The following is a 21,437-nucleotide window of genomic DNA, read 5'->3' as shown; positions in this document are numbered from 1 at the left end:
GCATAACGGGAGGAGGAGAGCATCTGAGACAGGGAGGTGGGAAGCACCAGCCGAAAGGCTTTTGATCCCTGTGGTGTGACAGTGAGGTTCCTCACCCGGGGCTTGTGTTACGAACATTCACACCTGGCCTGTGCCAACCAAGGAGAGAGGCTGGGATGCAAAGCATAGAATTACAAGGGTAAATACTTATTCATGGGCATGACGTGTCCCAGCCAAATCAGGGCACCCTAATGTGGTTTTACATGGGGTTCTTATACCCTTCACACGGTCAGGTACAACACGACTTGACTAATCACTAACAGCCACGCTATCAATTGCTAATCATGGTCAAACTTTGCAAAGCCACTCTATTTCTGCAGCATTCTTGCCACTTGTCTATTGACCCAGGCATCCCTGGAGTCAGTCTTGCTTGAGTTACCAATCTGTGATGCCAGACGATGCTGGGAGGGTTTCAAAGACGTGTCAGAAGGGCTGGGATGCTGGCATTATCATGGTTGACTGGGGTACCCTTTATCCTTCAGGGACAGCTCTGAGCTTCCACGAAGCAAAGTCCTTCTTTCCAGGGCCGGGCTGTCCTTTATTTGTTTTACTTCAGCATGAACAATACCAGAGTCTCCAGGAAAATTCCCCTACCTCATCACATCACAGTGTATAACTAAAATATATATATTATATATATATATATAAAGTTAATACACTTTCATACTATATAGTCTGACTGAAATTGATAAGGAAGAGATTTTTCATCACACTTGCCAAGCCAGCGACACACCCAAGTCTCCATCAGAGCCACTGGGCTGCTGCTTCCTTCCGGCAGCATCCGTGTGCCCCTGCTTGTGACATCTGCCAAGAGGGGCTCGGGCACGAGCGTTTCGCCCCACGTGGGGCTGACGGCAGTGGCAGGCTGTGCGCTTGGAGGCTGCAGATGGAAATCGCTGCTGCGGGCAGCGAGGAGCATGACTCAGCTGCTCTAGCAAACTCGGGGCTTGCCTGGGCTCTGCAGCTTCTCGGCAGGGACCTCTTCCGCAGCCTGATTTGCTGGGAGGCTGCCAGCCGCCCTTGCCATCTCCTCCTCTCTGCAGGCAGCTCGCAAGCAGCTCTGCCCTATTCTCCGCTCATCGTCTGTCTCTCCAGTGACAAAATGACCCGCCGGAGGAGAGGGACACGGGGCTGAATCCCTGTGACAGGCACAGAGCAGAGGAGCTGGTGATGCAGTCAGAGGATGCTGCGGGGAAGGTACGGGCAGCCTCGCTGACGGTCGTGCCGATGGAGGGGCTGAGGGGGTGGGCATGGTTCATAGGCAGTGTTCAGCGCCTGCGGTCAGGGCTTTGCACCCTTGTCCCAACCGGTGCCGTGACCACCCTGTGCAGCCGAGAGGTGACCTGACCCCTGGTGTGAGGGTTCTTGTGCTGCCTGCAGTGGGGCAGGCTGCCAGGCCCCTCGGGGGTGCAGCCCCCCTCCCACTGTGCTTGCCGAGCCCCGGGGGGGACGGGCAGTGTGTGCTGCGGGAGAAGCTCTGCCCTTGGCCCTGGAGACCTTAAGGACAGGTATTCTGGGTGTTTTACCAGTACAGTTGTTCACCCCTGGGGTGCCCATAGAGGACCCCACGTGAGAGCCCTTCTGCATGGGCTTAGGAGCTGCTTGTGGCCATGCCCCAAACCCCCACCAGCCTGGCCACCCTGGGGGGCCAGGAAGAAGAATTAAGGATGTGTTTGACCTTATTTAGACAGATCTTTCTCAAGCAATTAGAACTGCCGTGGGTTGTGCTGACGCAGAAAGCCAGTCTGCCAAAATCTGGCTCCTAAGGTTGGTGGGGCTGCGTACTTCCCAGAGGGACCGTTTTCCTCGCTGCTCCCTGCCTGCAGCAGCACAGAGCCTGGGGGAAGGAGATGTGAAGGAAATACACTGGTAGCCATAATTTTGCTCCGCCACGCTGTGTCCCCCCAAAGGGCTCTCCACCCTTTGGTGTGATGCCAAGTTTGCCTTGCAGAAAGGCAGCCAAAATCCTCCTTAAACAAAGGCCTGCTGACCCCACAGCTTTGCCAGCGCTTTACCTGAGTGCTGTGCTTCCTCCATTACCTAATCACATGTCCCCTGAGAGGACACCATTCTCCTTTGGGCTCCAGAAACACCCAGGAGCTTTGCCATCCTTGCTCTGGCAGCTCTCCAGTCTCAGCAGTTCAGGAGCTCAGCAATGGGGGCTGTGGGCATTGGGGAGGGCTCAGGAGTATTTCAGTCCCCGCTATGCAGCATGTCTGTGTGCACCTCAGTTTTAGCTCTGGGCTCTCAGGGGACCTTTGCAGGGGGCATGAGACCCCCGCCTCTACGGAGGAGTGCCCTGTCTCTGCAGCCAGCATGTTGATACAGATTTTCCATGCAGGGCCATGCTTGGGCTGCTCGCACAAGAGACCTGGTTTCTGCTCTCCCTGCTGCCAGAAATATCCCAGCTGCCTGCAGCAGAGAGCAAGGGAGGAGAGCTGCGGGCTGGTGGATGACCAGGCAGCGGAGCAGACAGGCCAGCAGCTGTGCTGGCGGGCAGAGCGTGGTGGGGTCAATTTGTGGAGGCTGATGGGCTTCCCCAGGGTAGTGTGGTGCACGCTGAGGCTGGTTCACCACCCACGTGGCCCCTGTGTCAGGACCGTGGCGAGGGTCCAGCAGGTTTCCCGTGGACGTCTCTCCACCCAGGAAATGATGGACAGGATGCCCCAGTGCTTTAAGCCCATGGGTATCCTTCTTTTCTGCTGCGCTCAGGATGGAGATATTCTGGACCTCCCAGCCTAGGAACAGGAGAGAGGAGGCCAAGTGGGACAAGACACAGCAACCATGGCTGTGCGTGGCCGGCGCACCAAGGTGCTCCCCTCCGAACTGAACAAGGTGTGCCCCGAGAGAGGACACGATCCCGCCACGCACCCCAGGAAGATGAGCGACTTCGAGGTGGTCCCCAACCTCCAGCAGAGCAGTAGCAGTGTCTCAAAGACCAGGCGGAAGGCACATTTCCCTACGGGTAGCAATGAAAAGGCAAGTTCATGAGGTGTTGGAAGAGGGGGTGGTTGGCCACACACAACGGAAGAGCATTAATGAGTTGTCTGGTGACTCATTAATGGGAGCATTAATAACAGATCACTTTAGATTTAGGGACAGACAGAAAAAACCCAAATATCTGAGGTACATGTCCAGCATTCATATCTCCTCTTCTTGGAGTACATCTGGCTTTGTCCTTGCAGATAGCGATGGAGCTTTCTTCCTTCACGTCAAAAGAAGTGCCCAGAGATGCTCCAAGCACCAGGGTGTCTCGCCCCTGGTGTAACTTCTGGTCCTTTGCAGAAACCCTGACCCCTTGCTGCTTTTCCTGCTCCCTCAGGAAAATCTCATCTCATGGATTCCTGAAAACATCCGGAAGAAAGAGTGCACCTACTTTGTTGAAAGCTCCCAGACATCAGATTCTGGGTAAGTCAAACAGTCCTTCATTCCCCTCCCCTGCCAGGAAAGCAGAAGGGGTGTTTGGTGACAAAGCTACAGCACCAGAAAATCCCACCTGTCTGTTAAGGAAGCTGGTGTCAAGGGGATTCACAAATTCCTTTTGGACTGGTTCTTCACGCTGCTGTGTGTCACCGCATGGCTGATATCCCGTGTCCCAGTGAGGAACATTTCTGATGCTTTCGCATGCAGTCATTTCCATCCATGCTTCATCCAGAGCAACCCTAATATTTCTGTCCTAAAACTCTGCAGGCAGAAATATCAATTTTTGCTAAATTCTCCCCCAAACAATGCCTTTGTTTCTGCACACATTCTGAGCCGGAGGATGAGCTGGGTGGGAGATGCTGGTGCATGCGGTGTTCTTAATGAGAACGCCAACACCTCCTGCCTGGCCTGAGGCAGGTGGGCCAGCTGGGCTTTGCCTTTTGGGTTTAGATTGGTTTTGGCAAAGTTGGTGGTCTGTGTTTCAGGAGGATTGTGTGCAAGTGCGGCTATCTCAGGGAACAGCACCTGGAAGATGCTGCCAAACCTCCCATCTTCCTGGGGAAGGAATGGGACCCCAGCAGGCACATCCAGGAAATGCCAACAGATGCCTTCGGTGATATCCACTTCACGGGCCTGGGACAGAAGATGGGGAAGGTGATCTTTTTTTCCCATCTGTGGTGCATGGGGAGACAGTGTTCAGGTCTTGCCATCGCAGATGAAATGCCAGTATCTCCCTCCTGAACGAGAGGAGGTTAGGAAAGTGTGGAAATGCCCCAAAGCAGAGGAAGATGGGGTGGGACAGGATCTCTCCTCTCTCCCAGCCCTGTACCCAGTCCCTTTCTGAAACCATGAGACTGATCTTCATGCTCTGAGGGCCATGCTTCAAGGAGTAGCTGTTCCCTGTCCTTGTCCTTAGGTATATAAACTGGGGGGGAGTCGGAGGGGAGGGATCGCTGCTTGGGAACTAACTGGGCATCAGTCGGTGGGTGGTGAGCAATTGCATTGTGCATCACTTGTTTTGTATATTTCTTCTTCTGTATGGGGGCAACTGATACTGGTGTGGGTTGGTTCGCTGGTTCAGCTGCAGTGCCTGTTGTGGGGGTTGGAGTGGCCACAGTGCCTGTTGCCTTGTTGTTAGATCCAGAGACTTTCTCTTCCTCTTGAGAGTACTGAATAGTGTTGAACTCCCCTCAGTTTATATAGTGGGCATGACATCACATGGTATGGAATATCCCTTTGGTCAATTGGGGTCAGCTGTCCTGGCTGTGTCCTTCCCAAATTCTTGTGCCCCTCCAGCCTTCTTGCTGGCTGGGCATGAGAAGCTGAAAAATCCTTGACTTAGTCTAAACACTACTTAGCAACAACTGAAAACATCAGTGTGTTATCAACATTCTTCTCATACTGAACCCAAAACAGCACTATACCAGCTACTAGGAAGACAATTAACTCTATCCCAGCTGAAACCAGGACAACCCTGTTGGTTTTACCCAAAATGTGTATATGCTCCCTTTTTTGCAGTATGTGCGCGTCTCCTCGGATACCCCTCCACGGGTCATCTACCACCTCATGACACAGCACTGGGGCCTTGATGCACCCAACCTGCTCATCTCAGTCACTGGGGGAGCCAAAAACTTCGTCATGAAGCCAAGGCTGAAGAACATCTTCCGGCAAGGGCTAGTCAAAGTGGCCCAGACCACTGGTAAGAGATGCAGAGGCTCTCCCTGTGGTTGTAGCAGGAGAGGGACCTGTCATCTGGCCATGCCAGGTTCAGTGAGTTGGGCTGCTGTGGAGATGCCGAGCTGGCCCAGGAGGCCTGTAGGTCCCTGTCTGGACTACCACTACCAGGGATGGACTGTTCCTGCTCAGTCGCTGCAAACAGGCTCACAGGGAGCTGGACTGAGAGATGCGACACTGTGCTGAAGAAGGCATCTCCTGTGCTGCCAGGGCTTGATGTAGTGGGCAGGGAAGATGTATTCTGGGGGATGGAGCACCTCTGAGGACCAGGTGTTCCTGCAGCCATATAGGGGGATGTTAGGAGATTGCTGTGAGCAGAGCCTCTCCCTTCCCAAGCCCCTCTCTGACCCCCCAGGGGCCTGGATCATCACAGGGGGGTCCCACACTGGTGTGATGAAACAGGTGGGAGAGGCAGTGCGCAACTTCATCCTGAGCTGCAGCCACAAGGAGAGCGAGATTGTCACCATTGGCATAGCCACCTGGGGGACTGTGTACAACCGGGAGAGCCTCATCTGCCCCATGGTGAGCCAGGCAGAGTTGGAGATGTGTTTGCTTTGCCTTTGTCTGGACTGCTGAGGAAGTCCTGCCAAGGACTGTGGTGGGAAAGGGTGCTTCAAGATGTGCCCGTGGCTGGCAGCCGTGGTAAAACCCAGCAGCACCAGAAGGAGTGATGGTCCTGGGCTGATGTTTGCTGAGAACCCCTCTACCCTACCCAGTATCTTGTGTAGGTGCTGCGCTTCTTCTGGGAGGACTCTTGTGGGTGTGAGGGCAGGTGGAGCAGAGACAGAGGAGCATGGGGCAAGACTGATGAGAGGACTGCAGGGTGGGCAGGGCCAGCTGTTTGGCCAGACTGTCCCCACGTGCTGGCCTGTTCCTGTCCCACACGCTGGTTGCTTTGGGCATCTGGTGCTCCTCCGCAGCCCTGCCAGGCTTTTCCCAGAGCCTCTCCTGCACCTTACAGGGTGGCTTTCCAGCTGAGTACATACTGGATGAGGAGAACCAAGGCAGCCTGTCATGCCTAGACAGCAACCACTCCCACTTCATCCTGGTGGATGATGGGACCCATGGGAGGTATGGGGTGGAAATCCCCCTGAGGACCAGACTGGAGAAGTTCATTTCGGAGCAGACCAAGGTGAAAGGAGGTAACGGCAACACATAGCCAGGCCTGAGGCAGGGGAGGGCACAAGGAGGGATGGGCCATCCATTGGTAAGGGGTGCCCATCCTGGCCTCCGGTGAGAGGGGAGGCTGTGGCTTCCTTGGAGGATCCAGGCAAGGGGTTCGAATGGGTTGTCATGATAAATGTGGAACCTGGTTCCTCAGTAACATAAATCAAAGAGCCTTTCTCTATCAGCTGCTTGACTTATGGGGTCACCAAAGGGGTCTCCAAACCTTGTGATGCTGAGCTGATCGGGGGAGTTGTTTCTCCCAAAGGGCCAGGCCTCCAAGGGGGCTTCTCGCTGTGCAAATGATCTTCTATTCTAACATATGCACACACATGCTCCAGCAGCATGACTGCCAGGAGATCATCTCCCCTCTCTCCTGGAGCCTGGCATGTCAGGGGCAGTGCTCCCACTTTGCCTTTCACACCCCACTGCTCAGAGGGGACCACATTCAGCTGCATGGAGGGGTGGCGGTGGGGGGCTGCCCCACAGGGAGGTGACCCTGGGCTCTGCTTCCCCACAGGTGTTGCCATCAAGATCCCCATCGTGTGCGTGGTGCTGGAAGGAGGCCCCGGGACACTCGATGTAAGGAACTCCTCCTGCCCACTCCCAGCAGAGCTGAGAGGCGGGGGTGGTGGGAGGGGGCAGCTCCTTGCCCAGGGTGCTGCTTTCCAGTGTTGGTGTGAGCATGGTGCCACACTAGCTGAAATGCAGCTGGGTGGGAGTGCTGCGGAGCAGTGGTGTGGGTCTCAGGCTCAGAGAGGGTCTGCTGGCCTCTGGGTGGGATTAGGACCAGACTCCCCACTCTGGTGCAGACCATCTACAATGCCATCACCAACGGGACTCCCTGTGTGATTGTCGAAGGGTCTGGGCGTGTGGCCGATGTCATCGCACAGGTGGCCAGCCTGCCTGTGCCCAAGATAACCATTGCCTTGATCCAGAAGAAGCTGAGCGTGTTCTTCCATGACACCTATGAGCTCTTCACTGAGGACAAGCTGGTGGAGTGGACCAAGAAGGTGAGCCTCTTGCAGGGAGACAGCTCCTCTCGCTGAGCTTGTGGAGATCAAAGGGGTCCCCAGGGCTCCTTGCCCATCAGCAGCAACGCTCCCAGTGTGACATTTAAGGGTCATCTTCCACCGACCATCCATCTTCCCCCAGCCATGCTCAGCATTGTCCTGGTGGGCACCCCAAGGGCTGAAGCTCTGCTCCTCCACTGCTTGCTCCCTTTGGGTAGAGAGGTACCATTTGGGACCAACCCCAGCCGGGCTGGGAGACACAGCACAGGGGGTCTGCAGGCAACCCGAGGGGAGCAAGGAATTGCCCCACACAGGACAGGGGGCTGCGGGAAGTGGCAGGGAGGAGGTGCTGCTGCTGATATCTTGCCCACGGCTCTCCTTGTAGATCCAAGACATAGTGCGGAGCCAGCAGCTCCTGACCATTTTCAGAGAGGGCAAATATGGCCAGCAGGACGTGGATGTGGCCATCCTCCAGGCCCTGTTCAAAGGTGAGGGGTGGGGAGCTGCTTGGGAGGATGGGGCAAGATGAATGGGATGGGGGGGTCACAAGTCACCTCCTGCAGCTGCCTGACTTATGGTGTCACCAAAGGGGTCCCCAAACCTTGTGATGCTGAGCTGATTGGGGAGAGATGTTTCTCCCAAAGGACCAGGTCTCCAAGGGGGCTTCCAGGTAGTATTGTCTCGCCGTGTAAATGATTCTCTGTTCTAACACATGCACTTTGCATGCAGCATCCCGAAACCAGGACCACTTTGGTCGGGAGAACTGGGACCACCAGCTGAAGTTAGCTGTGGCCTGGAACAGGGTGGACATTGCTCGGAGTGAGATCTTCACGGATGACTATGAGTGGAAGGTAAGGGACTACCTGTGCTGCTTGTCTGGTGAGGCTTACAGCTTGTCAGGTCCCACTTGAAGACTGTGGATTGATCGGTATTTTGTTCAAAACCAGTGTCTTTTAAAGACAATCCACTAACCTAGACCCAAAAATACCTCTTGCCAGCTCTGCCCTGTGGTCGCGGCTCATGCCATGTTGTCAAATGGCAACTTGTCCCTAAACTCCTCTTATCCAGCCTGGTGTTTCCCTGCTCAAACTTTACTACAGAGTGGGGCAGGGAGCAGCACAAGCCAGCTCTGCTGTCCCACGCCTGGTCCTGCTGTCAAGAAGTCGAAGCTGAGCAGGGTTATCTGTCCTTTCTGATAGGGTTGTGGGACTTGGAAGGGATTTTCCTATTTCGTTGGACACTTTGGGTTCCCCCAGCTCACATACCTTTTGTGGGACTGGGAAGGGCTAGTGGGAACTAGGAACCCCAGAAGGAAATATTTGATGGTGTGAAAATGCACAGCCCAAGAAAGATCCACAGCTTTGTCAGGAAGGGAGGATGAGGCAGGCACTCAGATTAGCCAATGCAGGCCAGGGCTGTTACAGGTCCTGCAGCCCTGGACAGGTGTGGCTGGTATGAAAAGCTGAGGCTGAAACCAAGCTGTGGCAGAAGCTCAGCAGGTACCTTCCTTCCAGGACAAACATGTACCCCCTTCCCCACGGGCTGTGCTTTCACATGTAAAGGTTGCCTTGGAAAGGAAAACCTCACAAAGGCTGAACTGGGTGACCATCGGGAGCAGCCAGTCTCCCCATGGCTGAGATCCAGCTGGCAGCACCATGATCCTTCTTCAGCTGAAGAGTTTTGCACAGGGGACAAACTTGTGAGGTCCTGTTCATTTGTATGGTGCATCCTCATGAGCTGGGGAAAGAGGGTCTACTCTCTACCCTACCGCATCCCTCCTCCAGCAGCCAAGGGAGCAGAGGGCTTCTACTGCCAGAGGAGAGGGCATACTAACCCACAAGTGTGTCTCTGGGGGATGTCCCACAAGTCCCAGTACCTCCCAGCTGCTCTCTCATACCCAGAAACTCCTTGTGTGCTCAGGGATAAAATCTTCCCCCCATCTAAGTGAGGACCATGGTGGGGGCCCTGCTCTGGGGCCATGGAGCCCCTCACCTCTGCCTCTGGCCTGCCAGCCCACAGATCTCCACCCCGTGATGGCAGCTGCCCTGATCTCCAACAAGCCAGAGTTTGTGAAGCTGTTCCTGGAGCAGGGAGTGCGTCTCAAGGAGTTTGTCACCTGGGACACCCTGGTTTACCTCTACGACAACATGGCACCATCCTGCCTGTTCCACAGCAAGCTGCAGAAGGTGCTGCTGGAGGAAAGAGAGCACACAGCTGGCTCCAAAATGCCAAGAATCCAACTGCACCATGTCTCTCAGGTGCTGCGGGAGCTGCTGGGCTGCTCCACGCAACCTCTCTACCCCAAGCCCAAGCACACGGAGCGGCCCCGGCTCTCCATACCCGTCCCACACATCAAGCTGAATGTACGCATCTCCAGGTTACAGGGTTGTGTTAGGGAGGGGGATGCTGGCTCAAGAAACCATGCTGGAGGTTGCAGCTAGGTCTCTGTCCTCTTGCCTGCTCAAGAATCCCACTTAAACTCCCTTAAAGCCCTGCCCAAGTCATCTGCCCCACATTCAAGGTGCAAATCCCACCCTCCTACACCTGCAGCCCCATGTGGCTGCATGACTCTGGTGGGCAGGAGCCAGTGGGGTGGGTGCACTGGTCAGGATGGACACATCCCCAGGTGATCCTGGCTCTAGAGAAAGTGGCATTTCCAGGAGGAGTCCAGTCTTGGTCACCCTGCTGTCTGCAGCAAAGGCCCTTCCATGGGTGGTGGAAGCAGGCACCAAAGCAGGGTTCAGGGGTGGCTTTGTGCTGAGAGGCTGTCTGCTTTCTGCAGCCTCTTGGTAGGGGAATGGGTCTGACCATTGCACACCTTGCAGGTTCAAGGGTCAAGTCTCCGGTCCCTCTACAAGCGCTCTGCCGGCCGAGTCACCTTCACCATGGACCCGGTCCGCGACCTGCTTATCTGGGCTGTGGTCCAGAACCGCAAGGAGCTGGCAGAAATCATCTGGGCCCAGGTATCACAGCCCAGAGCTGACGGTCCCAGATGAGACGCTCAGATGGAACCAAACCTCCCAGCCCCAGGAGGAAAGATTGAACCTGCTGGCATTTGGGACAGCAGGCGAGCTGGCCCATGGCAGTGCCCGAGCCTGACCCCCAGGCAAATGGGAGCCAGCTAGTGAGCCTCCGGACACTCGTTGTTCATCCCCAGACACACACCATGATGCCAGATCCCTCCCTTCCCCGCCAAAACATACGCTGTGGGCAGAGGTGATGTGCTGGGCCAGAAGCATGCGCTTCCTTGCAAAGCCTGAGAGAGGGCTCAGCACACAGCAGGCAGGACACAGGTGCATGGCAGCTGGGGTGGAGAAGGCTTCCACCGATAAACAGCATTCCCAGGGCAAGAGGCAGTATGGCTGGCAGCATGGTGTGTGCACCATGCAGAGCCGTGGAGTCACACCGTCCCATCACCCAAGGCTTCCCACTGGGAGAGCAGGGGTGTCCCCATATTCCCCATGGCAGTGGGTTACCTGCTGCCCCTGCACCCAGAAGGGAACACAGCTCAGCCCTTGTCACAGCAAGCTGTCCATCCTGAGCAGCAGTCTGCTTGGGACACCTTCCTTCCCTCCCATAGGAGCCATGGAGTGCTTGGCAGGGCTCCCGGGACTTGCAGGATAGGGGCAGACCCCCACACTCTCTCTGGCCTCTTCTGCTCCAGAGCCAGGACTGCGTGGCGGCTGCACTGGCCTGCAGCAAAATCCTGAAGGAGCTCGCCAAGGAGGAGGAAGACACCGACACCACCGACGACATGCTGGCCCTGGCCGAGCAGTACGAGTACAAGGCGATTGGTGAGCGGGAGGGGACCAGGAACCCAGAACTGCTCTCCTGCCCTGCAGGGCTGGCTAGCTTTGCCCAGGAGGTGTCTGGGGGGTGATGGGTGGAGTGGCCGGTGCCAAACAGGGGTCCCCTCCTCACAGTCAGGGTCGTGGGGCTACGAGGGCTATGCCTGGGTGGTGGTGGGAGCGCAGAGGGTGGCCACTGCATGGTGCAATGTCCAGATCCTGCTGCAAAGAGTGACTCAGCGGGCGCCTTGCTGAGCACCAAGCTGGCCCCAGAGCTCAGCCTTGTCCCTCGGGTCCCTGCCCTGCCAGGTGTGTTCACAGACTGCTACCGCAAGGATGAAGAGAGAGCCCAGAAGCTCCTCACCCGTGTCTCTGAGGCCTGGGGGAAAACAACCTGCCTGCAGTTGGCATTGGAGGCAAAGAACATGACTTTTGTGTCCCATGGGGGTGTCCAGGTGGGTTCCCAGCAGTAGTGCTTGGAGGGGGATTGCCCAAGTGAACCCTGCCCCAGATCCGGGGTTCCTTGTTGGCAGCGGTGGGGCTCTGCCCTGCAGCCCCGCTCTGACGGGGGGTGGCTTCTATAACCAGTGCTCCTCTCCCTCCCTCCTCACAGGCCTTTCTAACCAAAGTCTGGTGGGGGAAGATGTGCGTGGACAACGGGCTTTGGCGGGTGATTGCGTGCATGCTGTTCTTCCCACTTCTGTACACCAGCCTCATCACCTTCAGGTACTTCTTGCAGCCAGGGCATGCATGCACCAAGGCTGGCTGGGAGAAGGTGCCGTGGCATCTCCCTGGGCAGTTCAGCCCTGCTTCCACCCCTGCTCCCCGCAGGGAGAAGAGGCTGCAGCCTGTGGGCTGCCTGACACGCCTCCGAGCCTTCTTCACAGCACCTGTCGTCATCTTCCACATGAACATCCTCTCTTACTTCACCTTCCTCCTGCTCTTCGCCTATGTCCTGATGGTTGACTTCCAGCCATTGCCGTCCTGGCGGGAGTACCTCATCTACTTCTGGCTCTTCTCCCTGGTGTGTGAGGAGACCCGCCAGGTACGGGGCAGGCAGAGCAGAGGCTGGGAGGAGGCAAGAGGAGGGAGAGACACCCCCTTGGGTGCTCCTGGAAGATCCTGCGTAGCTCATGTTCCCATGCTGCTTCTCATGTCACCATCCATTCGGAGAGGTCCCAGCACAAGGGACTGCCAAATCCCCCTGTCTCTGAGGCCAGAGAATCTCCTTGGCCACATCTGGTCTGGCCCCTGGTACTTGCAAAAAGACATGCTGTTTTGAGCTGAAAATGTCAGGAGATGGAGGGATCACCTCCTTCCTTGGGCATTTATTCCCAGAAGCATTTCCAGGCTTTGCTTGACATTTAACTTCTTTCAGCTTTTGCTTCAACATCTCAGTGCCTTTCTTCACAGGACTAAACAGCCCCACATCTCAGGTATCTCACCCCATGCTCATTCCATGCCCCTATAGACAACCCCATAGGCTCAGGTTAACTTTGGGTAAGCAAGAGGGTCCAGTGACGGCCAGCAGGTCTGTGTGGTCCCTCCCATCTACAAGGCACATGAGCTCTTACAAGGCTTTCTCTGAAATGCCAACCCCTCTTCTCTTCCCAACAGCTGTTGTATGATCCAGATGGGTTTGGGGTTGTGAAAATGGCTTCCCTGTACTTCAAGGACTTCTGGAATAAGTTGGATATCTGCGCCATCCTAGTCTTTATCACAGGGCTGACTTGCAGGTGAGTTGCACAGCCACTTGTCTGGCAGCGCGCAGGCTCAAGCCACAGCTGTAGGCTATAGAACTAGTGTGAGAATTGTGCAGGTTTTTTAATTGCAATTTCTTCTTCCAAAGGCTGGTGAAGATTTTTGTGGTCATGTGATTAATTCTGACCAATTTGCCACTGCTTTCAGCTGCTTTTAGCAGAGATTTTTTCATGCCGCAGCTCTCACCCAGCACTCTAGGGAAGCTCACTAATCTTGCAGAAATGTAATGCTGTGAGATCAGAAAAAAACCCCCACACCAGCGGCACTGAGATGTTTCCTTTCCTCTCTTGTGTGCCCAGGCTGATCCCGTCAACTTTATACCCCGGGCGCATCATACTGTCACTGGCTTTTATCATTTTCTGCCTGCGTCTGATGCACATTTTCACAGTCAGTAAAACGCTGGGGCCCAAGATCATCATTGTGAAGCGCATGGTGAGAGTTCCCCTCCATCCTGCCAGGGTGATCAGCTGGAGCAACCGGATGCCTGCATGGGAGGGATGTGCCGCCTGTGTTATACTATCCTGGAGTGGGGTTTGCTCCAGGACACAATTTTGCTTCCCCTCTGTCTTTGCAGATGAAGGATGTCTTCTTCTTCCTCTTCCTGCTAGCAGTGTGGGTGGTGTCCTTTGGGGTTGCCAAGCAGGCCATCCTGATCCACAATGAGGAACGTGTAGAGTGGCTTTTCCGTGGCGTGGTCTACCACTCCTACCTGACCATCTTTGGGCAGATTCCCTCCTACATCGATGGTAAGGGACACTGGCCTGTGACAGCGCGTGGCGTGAGCAAGGTGGCTGCTGCAAGGCTGAGGGGTACCAAGCTCATGCCACAGTCTGCCTAGCTCTCGCCATGTTGGCCCGTAGAAGTCCTGCACAGGGCTCCTCTCCAAACACAACATAAGGCCAAGAGGGAGCAAGGACAGGGCGTGGGGATGGAGCCCTGCTCCAGTACGTTGGGAGCATTGCCAGCAATGCAAACCCAGGGACTTGCATCTGCCCAAGCAGCCAAGAGAGCACACTAGCAAAGGCACAGGACCATGAGTCGATCCAGCTCAGTGCCACAGCTGCAAAGCTGGTGGCAGTGAGCAGAGCACCTGGGATGATGCAGATCGAGGTCAAATCCCTGCCTAGTGCTAAGCTCCCTTGATGCTGGCTGCTTTCAGAGAGCCCAGTGTGCTCCCTGAGACACCGTGAGGTTTGGCTGCAACGAAGTCCTGCCGTGCTCTCTTGCAGGGGTCAACTTCAACATTGACCAGTGCAGCCCCAATGGGACTGACCCCTACAAGCCCAAGTGCCCAGAGACAAATGAGGACAACAAGAAACCCATCTTCCCAGAGTGGCTGACGGTCATCTTACTGTGCCTATACCTGCTCTTCACCAACATCCTCCTCCTTAACCTCCTCATCGCCATGTTCAAGTGAGTTTGATCTGGCCCCATGGCCCTGACAGTGAATTGAGCTGGCTTTGCTTACAGGCTTGGCTACAGCCAGGGCACCGCACACTGAGAAAGTGCAAGGAGGGTCCTGGGACACATGCTGACCAGAGCACAGGGGAGTTTTGGGGGGGTTTATAGATATGGTGGAAGTCGCAGATGCAGGCCAGGGCTAATCAGGGATGGGTAGGAGCCAGGGCACCATACAGATACGATGTACCCCCTCATCCCCATGGCATGGCTGACACCTGGGCTCTGCCCCAGCTACACCTTCCAGCAGGTCCAGGAGCACACGGACCAGATCTGGAAGTTCCAGCGGCACGACCTGATCGAGGAGTACCACGGCCGCCCACCTGCACCTCCACCCTTCATCCTCCTCAACCACCTGCAGATCCTGGTCTGGCGAGGCTTGCTCCGCAGGCCGGCCACGCGCCACAAGCTGCTCAGTGAGGACCAACATCTTCCCTCCTGCCCTTTGCCCCCTGCCTGGGGCACGGCACTGTGCACCGAGGCACAAGGCACGACGTCTGGGCTGCGGTACCGGGTTTTGGAATGCCCGGAGATCTGACAGCACTGCTGTCCCCTTTCTCTGGCAGAAGAGAAGCTGGAGAAGAATGAAGAAGCTGCCCTCCTCTCCTGGGAGATGTACCTGAAGGAGAACTACCTGCAGCACCAGCAGTGCCAGGAGAAGCAGAACACAGAACAGAAGATCCGAGACATTGCACAGAGGTACCAGCACTCCTGAGACAGGGACATCCTTCTGTCCTCCAGTGTCCTGGGCAGGAAAGAGTTGGGATTAGTGCAGGAGTGGCTGCTGAGGGGTTTCCTTTCTGCACTGTCCCTCCAGGGTTGACATGCTGGCAGAGCTGCTGGACTTGGACCGGCTGAAGAGGACAGGGCTGGTGGAACAGAAACTGGTCTCTCTGGAAGACCAGGTGAGGCAAAAGCTGAGCAACTACCTAAGAAATGGGGAGTTTTCCAAGGGCTGAGTCAACTGAACTAGAACACAAGAGAAAGTCCCGCTGAATCAATCCCCCGTCAAACAGTTTGAGTTTCCTTGCCAAAACAATAGTATCTGAGAGGAAAAGGTTATGGGAAATGTTCTGTTTGACTCCAAAGTGAACAAGATGAAGGCAGTAAGTGGTGGAATGAGCCCCTGCCTCCACTGGTCACCCAAGCAGTTAGATCTGACCCAGCTCATCTCCTTGGCCCAAGAGGACCCTCCAGACCTTCCCCCTCCTGTGAAGCTGTTCCACACTCTGCATGAGCAGTGGGGTGCCTGGGGAGCAGGACCAGGCCCTGACGTCTCCTCTCTGAGACAGCCGCAGCACAGCTGCTGTTTCCACTTCCATTTCTACCTGCTTTGAAAAAATGTTTCCCCAGAGGTGGTTTTCCAAGCCGAGCATCAGGGCACAGCAAGGATTGCTGCTGTCCTGGGGGGATGAGCAGCCAGGAGCCAAGGGCAGCAGTGCCTCCTGCCAGGGCTGTACCCTGCAGTACTCGAGCGAGGGAGCCTTGAGGGGCAAGCTGGGGTCCAGGAGGGCTGACCCTCTCTTGTCCCATGCAGGTGCACCAGAGCACCCAGGCCCTGAGGTGGATAATGCAGGCGCTGCAGGGCAATGGCTTCGGCTCAGGCGAGGACCTGCCGCCCATTGGTAAGTGGAGCCCGTCTCCACCCCAGCAGCACCGGGGAAGCCCAGGACCCCACGCTGGTGCCCGCAGGCTGCAGTCCAGAGCTGAGCAGCCCCTCACACCCCTCTGTTAAGCAGTAAGGCAGAGGCAGAGGTTCCTTGGGCCCAGGGAGGTTTGGGGGCTCTGTGAGGCTGTCCAGCCCCTCCTGCATCCATTCCCACCCTCCGCACCAGAGCCTGCAGCCCATGGCTGAGGCTTTCCATGGCAGCATCCCCAGAGGAGCTCCTCTGGGGCTTTCCAGAAGGGATGCCGGGGGCCAGGTCCCCAGGGTACAGCAGCATCCCCATGGAGAGACCCAGCCAGCCCCCTCAGCAGAGCCGTGGTCCGCAGCACTGGACTCAGCATCCTGCTTTGTGGGGCCTCGCTGTGTACATCTGCCTTGCAGGCTCCAGCAAAGCCTCAGAGACGAAGGAGGTTGACCTGGAGGGGAAAGCCGAGGAGAGCCAGCCCCCATACCATGTGCTTGCCCGAAACCTCCTGTACCCAGGGTCTCACACCCACCGCTGCCCCGTGCCGGATGAGAAGGTGCCCTGGGAGGTAGGAGCTGTGACCCTGGGCAGTGGGGCTGGGAGCAGGGGCCATGGGGCAGATCCCAATGGTGGTGGGAAGAGGAACAAACCCATCATCGCACCTGTGTCGCACTTGGGAGCTCCTGTTCTTCCCAGCCCTCGGGCAAGTGGCTTCCCGGAGCAGCAGCTCCAAGGCCTTCCCAGGGAAAAGGAAAGGTGAATGGGCATCATTCCTGCTTGGCTCTGCAGTGCTAGGGATGCCTGGGGATGCTTGGTGGGGAAACAGAGGGTACAACCACCTGCCTCTGCGTTTCCTGAATCAAGGCTGGCTCAGGGTCAGGGACAGGATCTGGCACTGGCTTCCACAGGGGCATGAGTGAGAGGCACAGACCCTCTAGCCGAGAGCCTGAACTCAGCCCCCGAGCAGGGCCCGGAGCCCTACATGCCTCGGGGAGTGATGCCACAAGCTAGGCAGAGAAAGGGATTGGGGCAGAAAGTGTCCCCGGGGTCCCAGTCCCTGCCTGCCGCCAGAGCACGGATGTAAGGGGGGGCCTGACATGGCCACGTGCTCTGCAGGTGGACTTCCCACTCTACGACCCTCCCGTCTACTCAGCTGACCACAAGGACATGGCTGTGCAGGACCCGTTCAGCCCGTGAGTGTCCCCCTGAGGCTCCCCGCTCCTCTGCCCCTTCCCCTGGGTGGCACAGCCAGCCCTCCCTGCCGGGCTGCCTCCTGCCCCCCAGCTCTTTGGAGTCTCTCCTGAAGATCAACTACAACACCATGGACGGGCTGATTGACCGGCAGAGCTTCCATGGGCTCTACGCCGTGCAGGATGGGCTGCCGCTGTGAGTGCATCTGCCATGGGGGCAGATGGGCTTGGTGGGAGCTGGGGTGCCCATCTGTAGGCAAAGCACCAGGGAGATGGAGAATCCAGGGGGGCCTGGGTGCATCCATCCCCTTCCCACTTCCCTATGGCTAATGGTGGGGCAGGGATAATGGCATGCATCTTCTTCAGGGCTGTCCACCCCCTCCAAGAAACCCAGAACCCCAGAAGAGGTGCAGCGCAGTGGTGGGAAATTTGGGGATGCGGTTATAGGGCTTTGATCACCGTGACGGGGTGCACAGCAAGACCCTGGCACCATCCCAGCCTACTCACTCTCTCCCTGCCAGGAACCCCATGGGAAGGACAGGGCTGCGAGGACGTGGGAGGCTGCGCTGCTTTGGGCCCAACCATGCCCTGCACCCCGTTGTGACCCGGTAAGCACATGGGGACAAGGAGGTGTCCTGCTCCAGGATGGGGCTGGGGAGGTGGAATGGAAAAGGGGGCACGAAGCCATCTCAGAGAGACTGGCACCTGTCAAAGCCCACCGCTGCCCATTCAACATGGGAACCTGTGCCAGTGTGCTGGGCAGGGGGGAGCTGAGTCCCGGCTGCAGCATAACAGCAGCCTCTCTCACAGCTGGAGGAGGAATTTGGATGGGTCCATCATAAGGAAGAGCCTGAAGAAGATGCTGGAAGTCCTAGTGGCCCAGTACCCACTGTCGGATGTCTGGGCTCTGCCCGGGGTAAGAGCTGGTGTAAACCAGCTGGCACAGAAGGGTCTGGGGAGATGAGGACCAGCTGGTGGCTGGATACCCTGCAGAAAAGGGAGAAACACAGATGGGTGTCACAGCCTTGTCCAAGGAGGTACCTCTGCCCTCCCACAGAGCATCTGCGTGCAGGGCTGTGCTGCCAGGAGTGCTGGACAGGCGGTGGTCCCATTATGTACCCCCACCCACCCTGACCCACTGACTCCTGCTTCTCCCTCCTCCTCCTCCATGGCTTCAGTTCTCACATGTCCTTCGTGTGAGCATGTTAAACCATTGGCATAGCATCCTTTGACAGAGAGGTCCAGGGGTTGAACCAGGCAAACTCAGACATCTGCTTGGGCACAGCTGAGGACTTCTGGCAGGAGAGGGAGGGAGGGAGGCACCACCCCTGCTTGCTCCCCCCACCAGAGCTTGTGGCATCTTCTGCAGTGGTGGCAACTGCCCAATGGCCAAGCTGGTGGAGGTGAGGGAGGCTGGGCTGGGCTAATGGCAGACCCCATGCCTGACATCTGCTTTGGCACAGGGGTCACTGGAGCCAGGTGAGACGCTGCCACTGAAGCTCAAGTGGATCCTGCGCCGGGAGTTCTGGTCCCAGTTCCAGAACTTGCTGAAACAAGGCACCGAGGTGGGGGGGCATGTGGGTGTCCCAGTGGTACAGGGGCACATGGGTGTTACAGCGGTACGGGGACATGCAGGCATCACCCTGGTACAGGGGCACACAGGTGTCATGGCGGTAGAGGCACATGGGGGCATCACCACAGTACGGGCACATGTGGACATCATGGTGGCACAGGGGCATGTGGGTGTACCCAGGGTACAGGGGCAGGGTGCATCACACCTTGGCCACTGCTCCCACTGGGAAGGAATGGCTGGGGGAGGTGGAGACACGCCATAATGGCCTTGTACCATACAGGGGTCTGGGAGGCAGCCCAGGGACCCAGGGGGTGGGCCGCACACACCGGTGTCTGTGCCTGCTGTGATCGCTCTCCACGGCTCCAGCTGAAGTGGGAACAGGGTGCTGGTCTCCAGCAGGGCAGAGGAGCTGTGGGGTGATGCCTCCCCACCCCCGGGGCCTCTCGGTGCCCTCAGATTGGTGGTGAGGGCTCTGCTAATGTGGCATTCCTTCACCATGCACAGATACACAAGGGGTACCTTGACGACCCCCGCAACACAGATAACGCCTGGGTTGAGACGGTCGCCGTCAGCGTGCACTTTGACAACCAGAACGATGTGGAGATGAAGCGGCTGAATTCGGTATGGGTTTCTCACCTTTGTGGTTCCCTGACCCGGCTCTCAGCAGGCATGGGGCAGGGGACCCAGAGCTCGCCCTCGTCAGGAGTGGGCTTCTCCAGCTGCATGCAGTGGAGGAAGAACATGGGGATGAACACGGGGTGGCACTGCAACGGGGGCCCCAAAAAGAAAGGGCAGGAGGCTGGGGACTAGAAGTACTGTTGAGCGTGGCTGGCATGGCCCCTTGCCAGCAGTGCGTACGTGATGTCTCTGGTCCCCTTCCAGTTCCTTCAGGGCTGCGACCCGGAGCTGTGCATCCGCTGGCAGGTGCTGGACAAGAGGATCCCCTTGCACGCCAATCACAAGGAGCTCCTGCGCAAGGTCTCAACCCTCCTCGGCGCCTACTACTGAGTCCTCAAGCACAGGCCAGGGCTCCTGTTGCCCCAAACCAGGTTCTGGTTGGGACCTGCAGCTCTACCCCAGCTCACCTGTGAGACCATGGGCAGCTGCTGGACACTAGGTACTTTGGTTGCCTCCGTGGATGGACATTGCAGGTCTCTGGGAGGAAAATGGTCCCCTCCCCACCAGCCGGGGGCAAGGGGCTGCCTGGGCAGTGCCTACACAGCATCCCAGTCACCCGAGCCACCAAGCTCAGCCCAGCTTGTGTCTTGGTGCTTCCACATCAGCCACAGCACTAGCCCAGGGCTTGGGCCAAGCAGAACCACGGGACTGTTCCTGCGAGGTGTTCCTTCTCTCAGCTCCCACCTGCTCTTTACTTCAGTGTGGGCACTGGGGACTTGCCAGCCTCAGCTACCCCTCCACCCAGGATATCCATCGGGCGTCTCTGCTCCCCTGCTCCTGCTCTGAGCCCTGACAGCCCCACTGCCACAGCTCCTGGAGGATTGCTCTGGAGAAGGCTTGGGGTCTTTTGCACCTAAAGGCCCCGACTGCCCTGCAAGTCACTCCTGTAGCAGCTGTCCCCATATCTCTGTTGTCTCAGACCCAACAACATGGTCCTGAGCTGTGATCCAGCACTTCTGAAGGTGTGAGCAGCTCTTGGCTTATATACCTATGGTTTCATAGCTCTGCACAAGTCCACCCCCACATCCCATACCGTTCTGTGATCCTGCGTGTGTATGCTGAGCACCGTCTTGTAGCTGAACTCCTTCCCTCTGTCTGAGCCAAGGCACCAGCTAAATGTTGCCTGCCTACCCCTGTCCCCTTGTGCACATGGACAGAAAGGAGGGGGCAGCTTGCTGGGACCCAGGTGATCCATGTTCTGTGGTCCCTTGGGCAGGTAGGGACAGGAGAGAGGACATCAGTGTGTCCATTCCAGACATCTCTGCTCTTAAGGTGTCCTTCACTCACCTTTTCTGTTGCCTGCCATTGGGAGAACACAGTTCCCCCACCCTCTCCCGATGGATCAGACACTGGCCAGCCAGGGCAGTTCTTCCCACAGCGGTGGCCACCACAGCACAACTGCAGTTTCACCAATGATGCACTGGGGCTTGATGAGGGTGCGGTCAGAGTGGCAATGTAGCCAACCCAGCTCAATAAACGGTGTATTAAATAACTAAAAGGCTGGTGGTCTGTTATGGCTGTTTAACCAGGGGCCATTCCTGGAGGCAATGCTTGGAGCGCACTTCCAGGACAAGCCCAGTTTGAGCATTCCCACCCCCAGTCTTGTTGCACGAACTCACTTTGCTCGCAGACTCACACACCCCCCCCCCGCAACGCTGGCTGCAGAGATGACTTGACACGTTTGGAGTCAATGTGAGGAGGTGCTGGAAAGCAAGCTGTGTGCCAAGGCGATGGCACACTACCTTCTCCCATTGCTCTTGGCCTGCTCGATGACCGCTTGTGGTCTTCCATCACTGTGCTCAGCCGAGAGCCAGCGCAGGCGCAGGGAGGGCCAGGCGGGGGGCACAGCTGGGGAGGGAAGAGGCAATCCTGCCTTACAACGGCTGAGAAAGCTTTGCAGCCCCGAACCGACGAGCAGCAGCCACAGCCTAAGGAGAATTGCTGAAACCTAATTAGCATCACTCAATTACAGCACAAAAGGGCTC

General features: G+C 57.1%; 1 protein-coding gene across 2 annotated transcripts; it reads left to right on the top strand.

Moving 5' to 3' along the window:
- Positions 1-911: 911 nt before the first annotated feature.
- Positions 912-20,950, top strand: TRPM2 (transient receptor potential cation channel subfamily M member 2). 2 transcript variants are annotated; one of them, XM_052804498.1, is made up of 33 exons: positions 914-1,236; positions 2,752-3,018; positions 3,362-3,447; positions 3,948-4,116; positions 4,981-5,161; positions 5,552-5,718; positions 6,158-6,338; positions 6,881-6,942; positions 7,173-7,373; positions 7,759-7,861; positions 8,103-8,224; positions 9,386-9,736; positions 10,199-10,336; positions 11,038-11,167; positions 11,471-11,616; positions 11,775-11,887; positions 11,993-12,206; positions 12,779-12,897; positions 13,222-13,354; positions 13,497-13,668; positions 14,152-14,335; positions 14,615-14,796; positions 14,947-15,079; positions 15,198-15,285; positions 15,918-16,005; positions 16,428-16,579; positions 17,128-17,204; positions 17,296-17,397; positions 17,723-17,809; positions 18,012-18,117; positions 18,665-18,766; positions 19,279-19,395; positions 19,657-20,950. In XM_052804498.1, the coding sequence occupies exons 2-33, from the start codon at positions 2,824-2,826 to the stop codon at positions 19,780-19,782; spliced, it is 4,527 nt and encodes a 1,508-aa protein (XP_052660458.1). In that variant the 5' UTR covers positions 914-1,236; positions 2,752-2,823; the 3' UTR covers positions 19,783-20,950. The 2 variants fall into 2 exon arrangements, with proteins under 2 accessions (XP_052660457.1, XP_052660458.1); XM_052804497.1 differs by having other exon boundaries at positions 912-1,236; positions 11,775-12,206.
- Positions 20,951-21,437: the final 487 nt, after the last annotated feature.

This window comes from Harpia harpyja, chromosome 12 (assembly GCF_026419915.1).
Source record: "Harpia harpyja isolate bHarHar1 chromosome 12, bHarHar1 primary haplotype, whole genome shotgun sequence".
In the NCBI taxonomy this organism is placed as follows: Eukaryota; Metazoa; Chordata; class Aves; order Accipitriformes; family Accipitridae; genus Harpia; species Harpia harpyja.
This window is presented reverse-complemented; position numbering and strand designations above follow the sequence as displayed.

Coding starts and splice junctions, on each gene's coding strand:
- TRPM2 (XM_052804497.1), top strand. CDS start 2,824: ATGGCTGTGCGTGGCCGGCGCACCAAGGTGCTCCCCTCCGAACTGAAC. Junction 4,117..4,980: donor TGGGACAGAAGATGGGGAAG/GTGATCTTTTTT, acceptor CCTTTTTTGCAG/TATGTGCGCGTCTCCTCGGA. Junction 13,669..14,151: donor GATTCCCTCCTACATCGATG/GTAAGGGACACT, acceptor GCTCTCTTGCAG/GGGTCAACTTCAACATTGAC.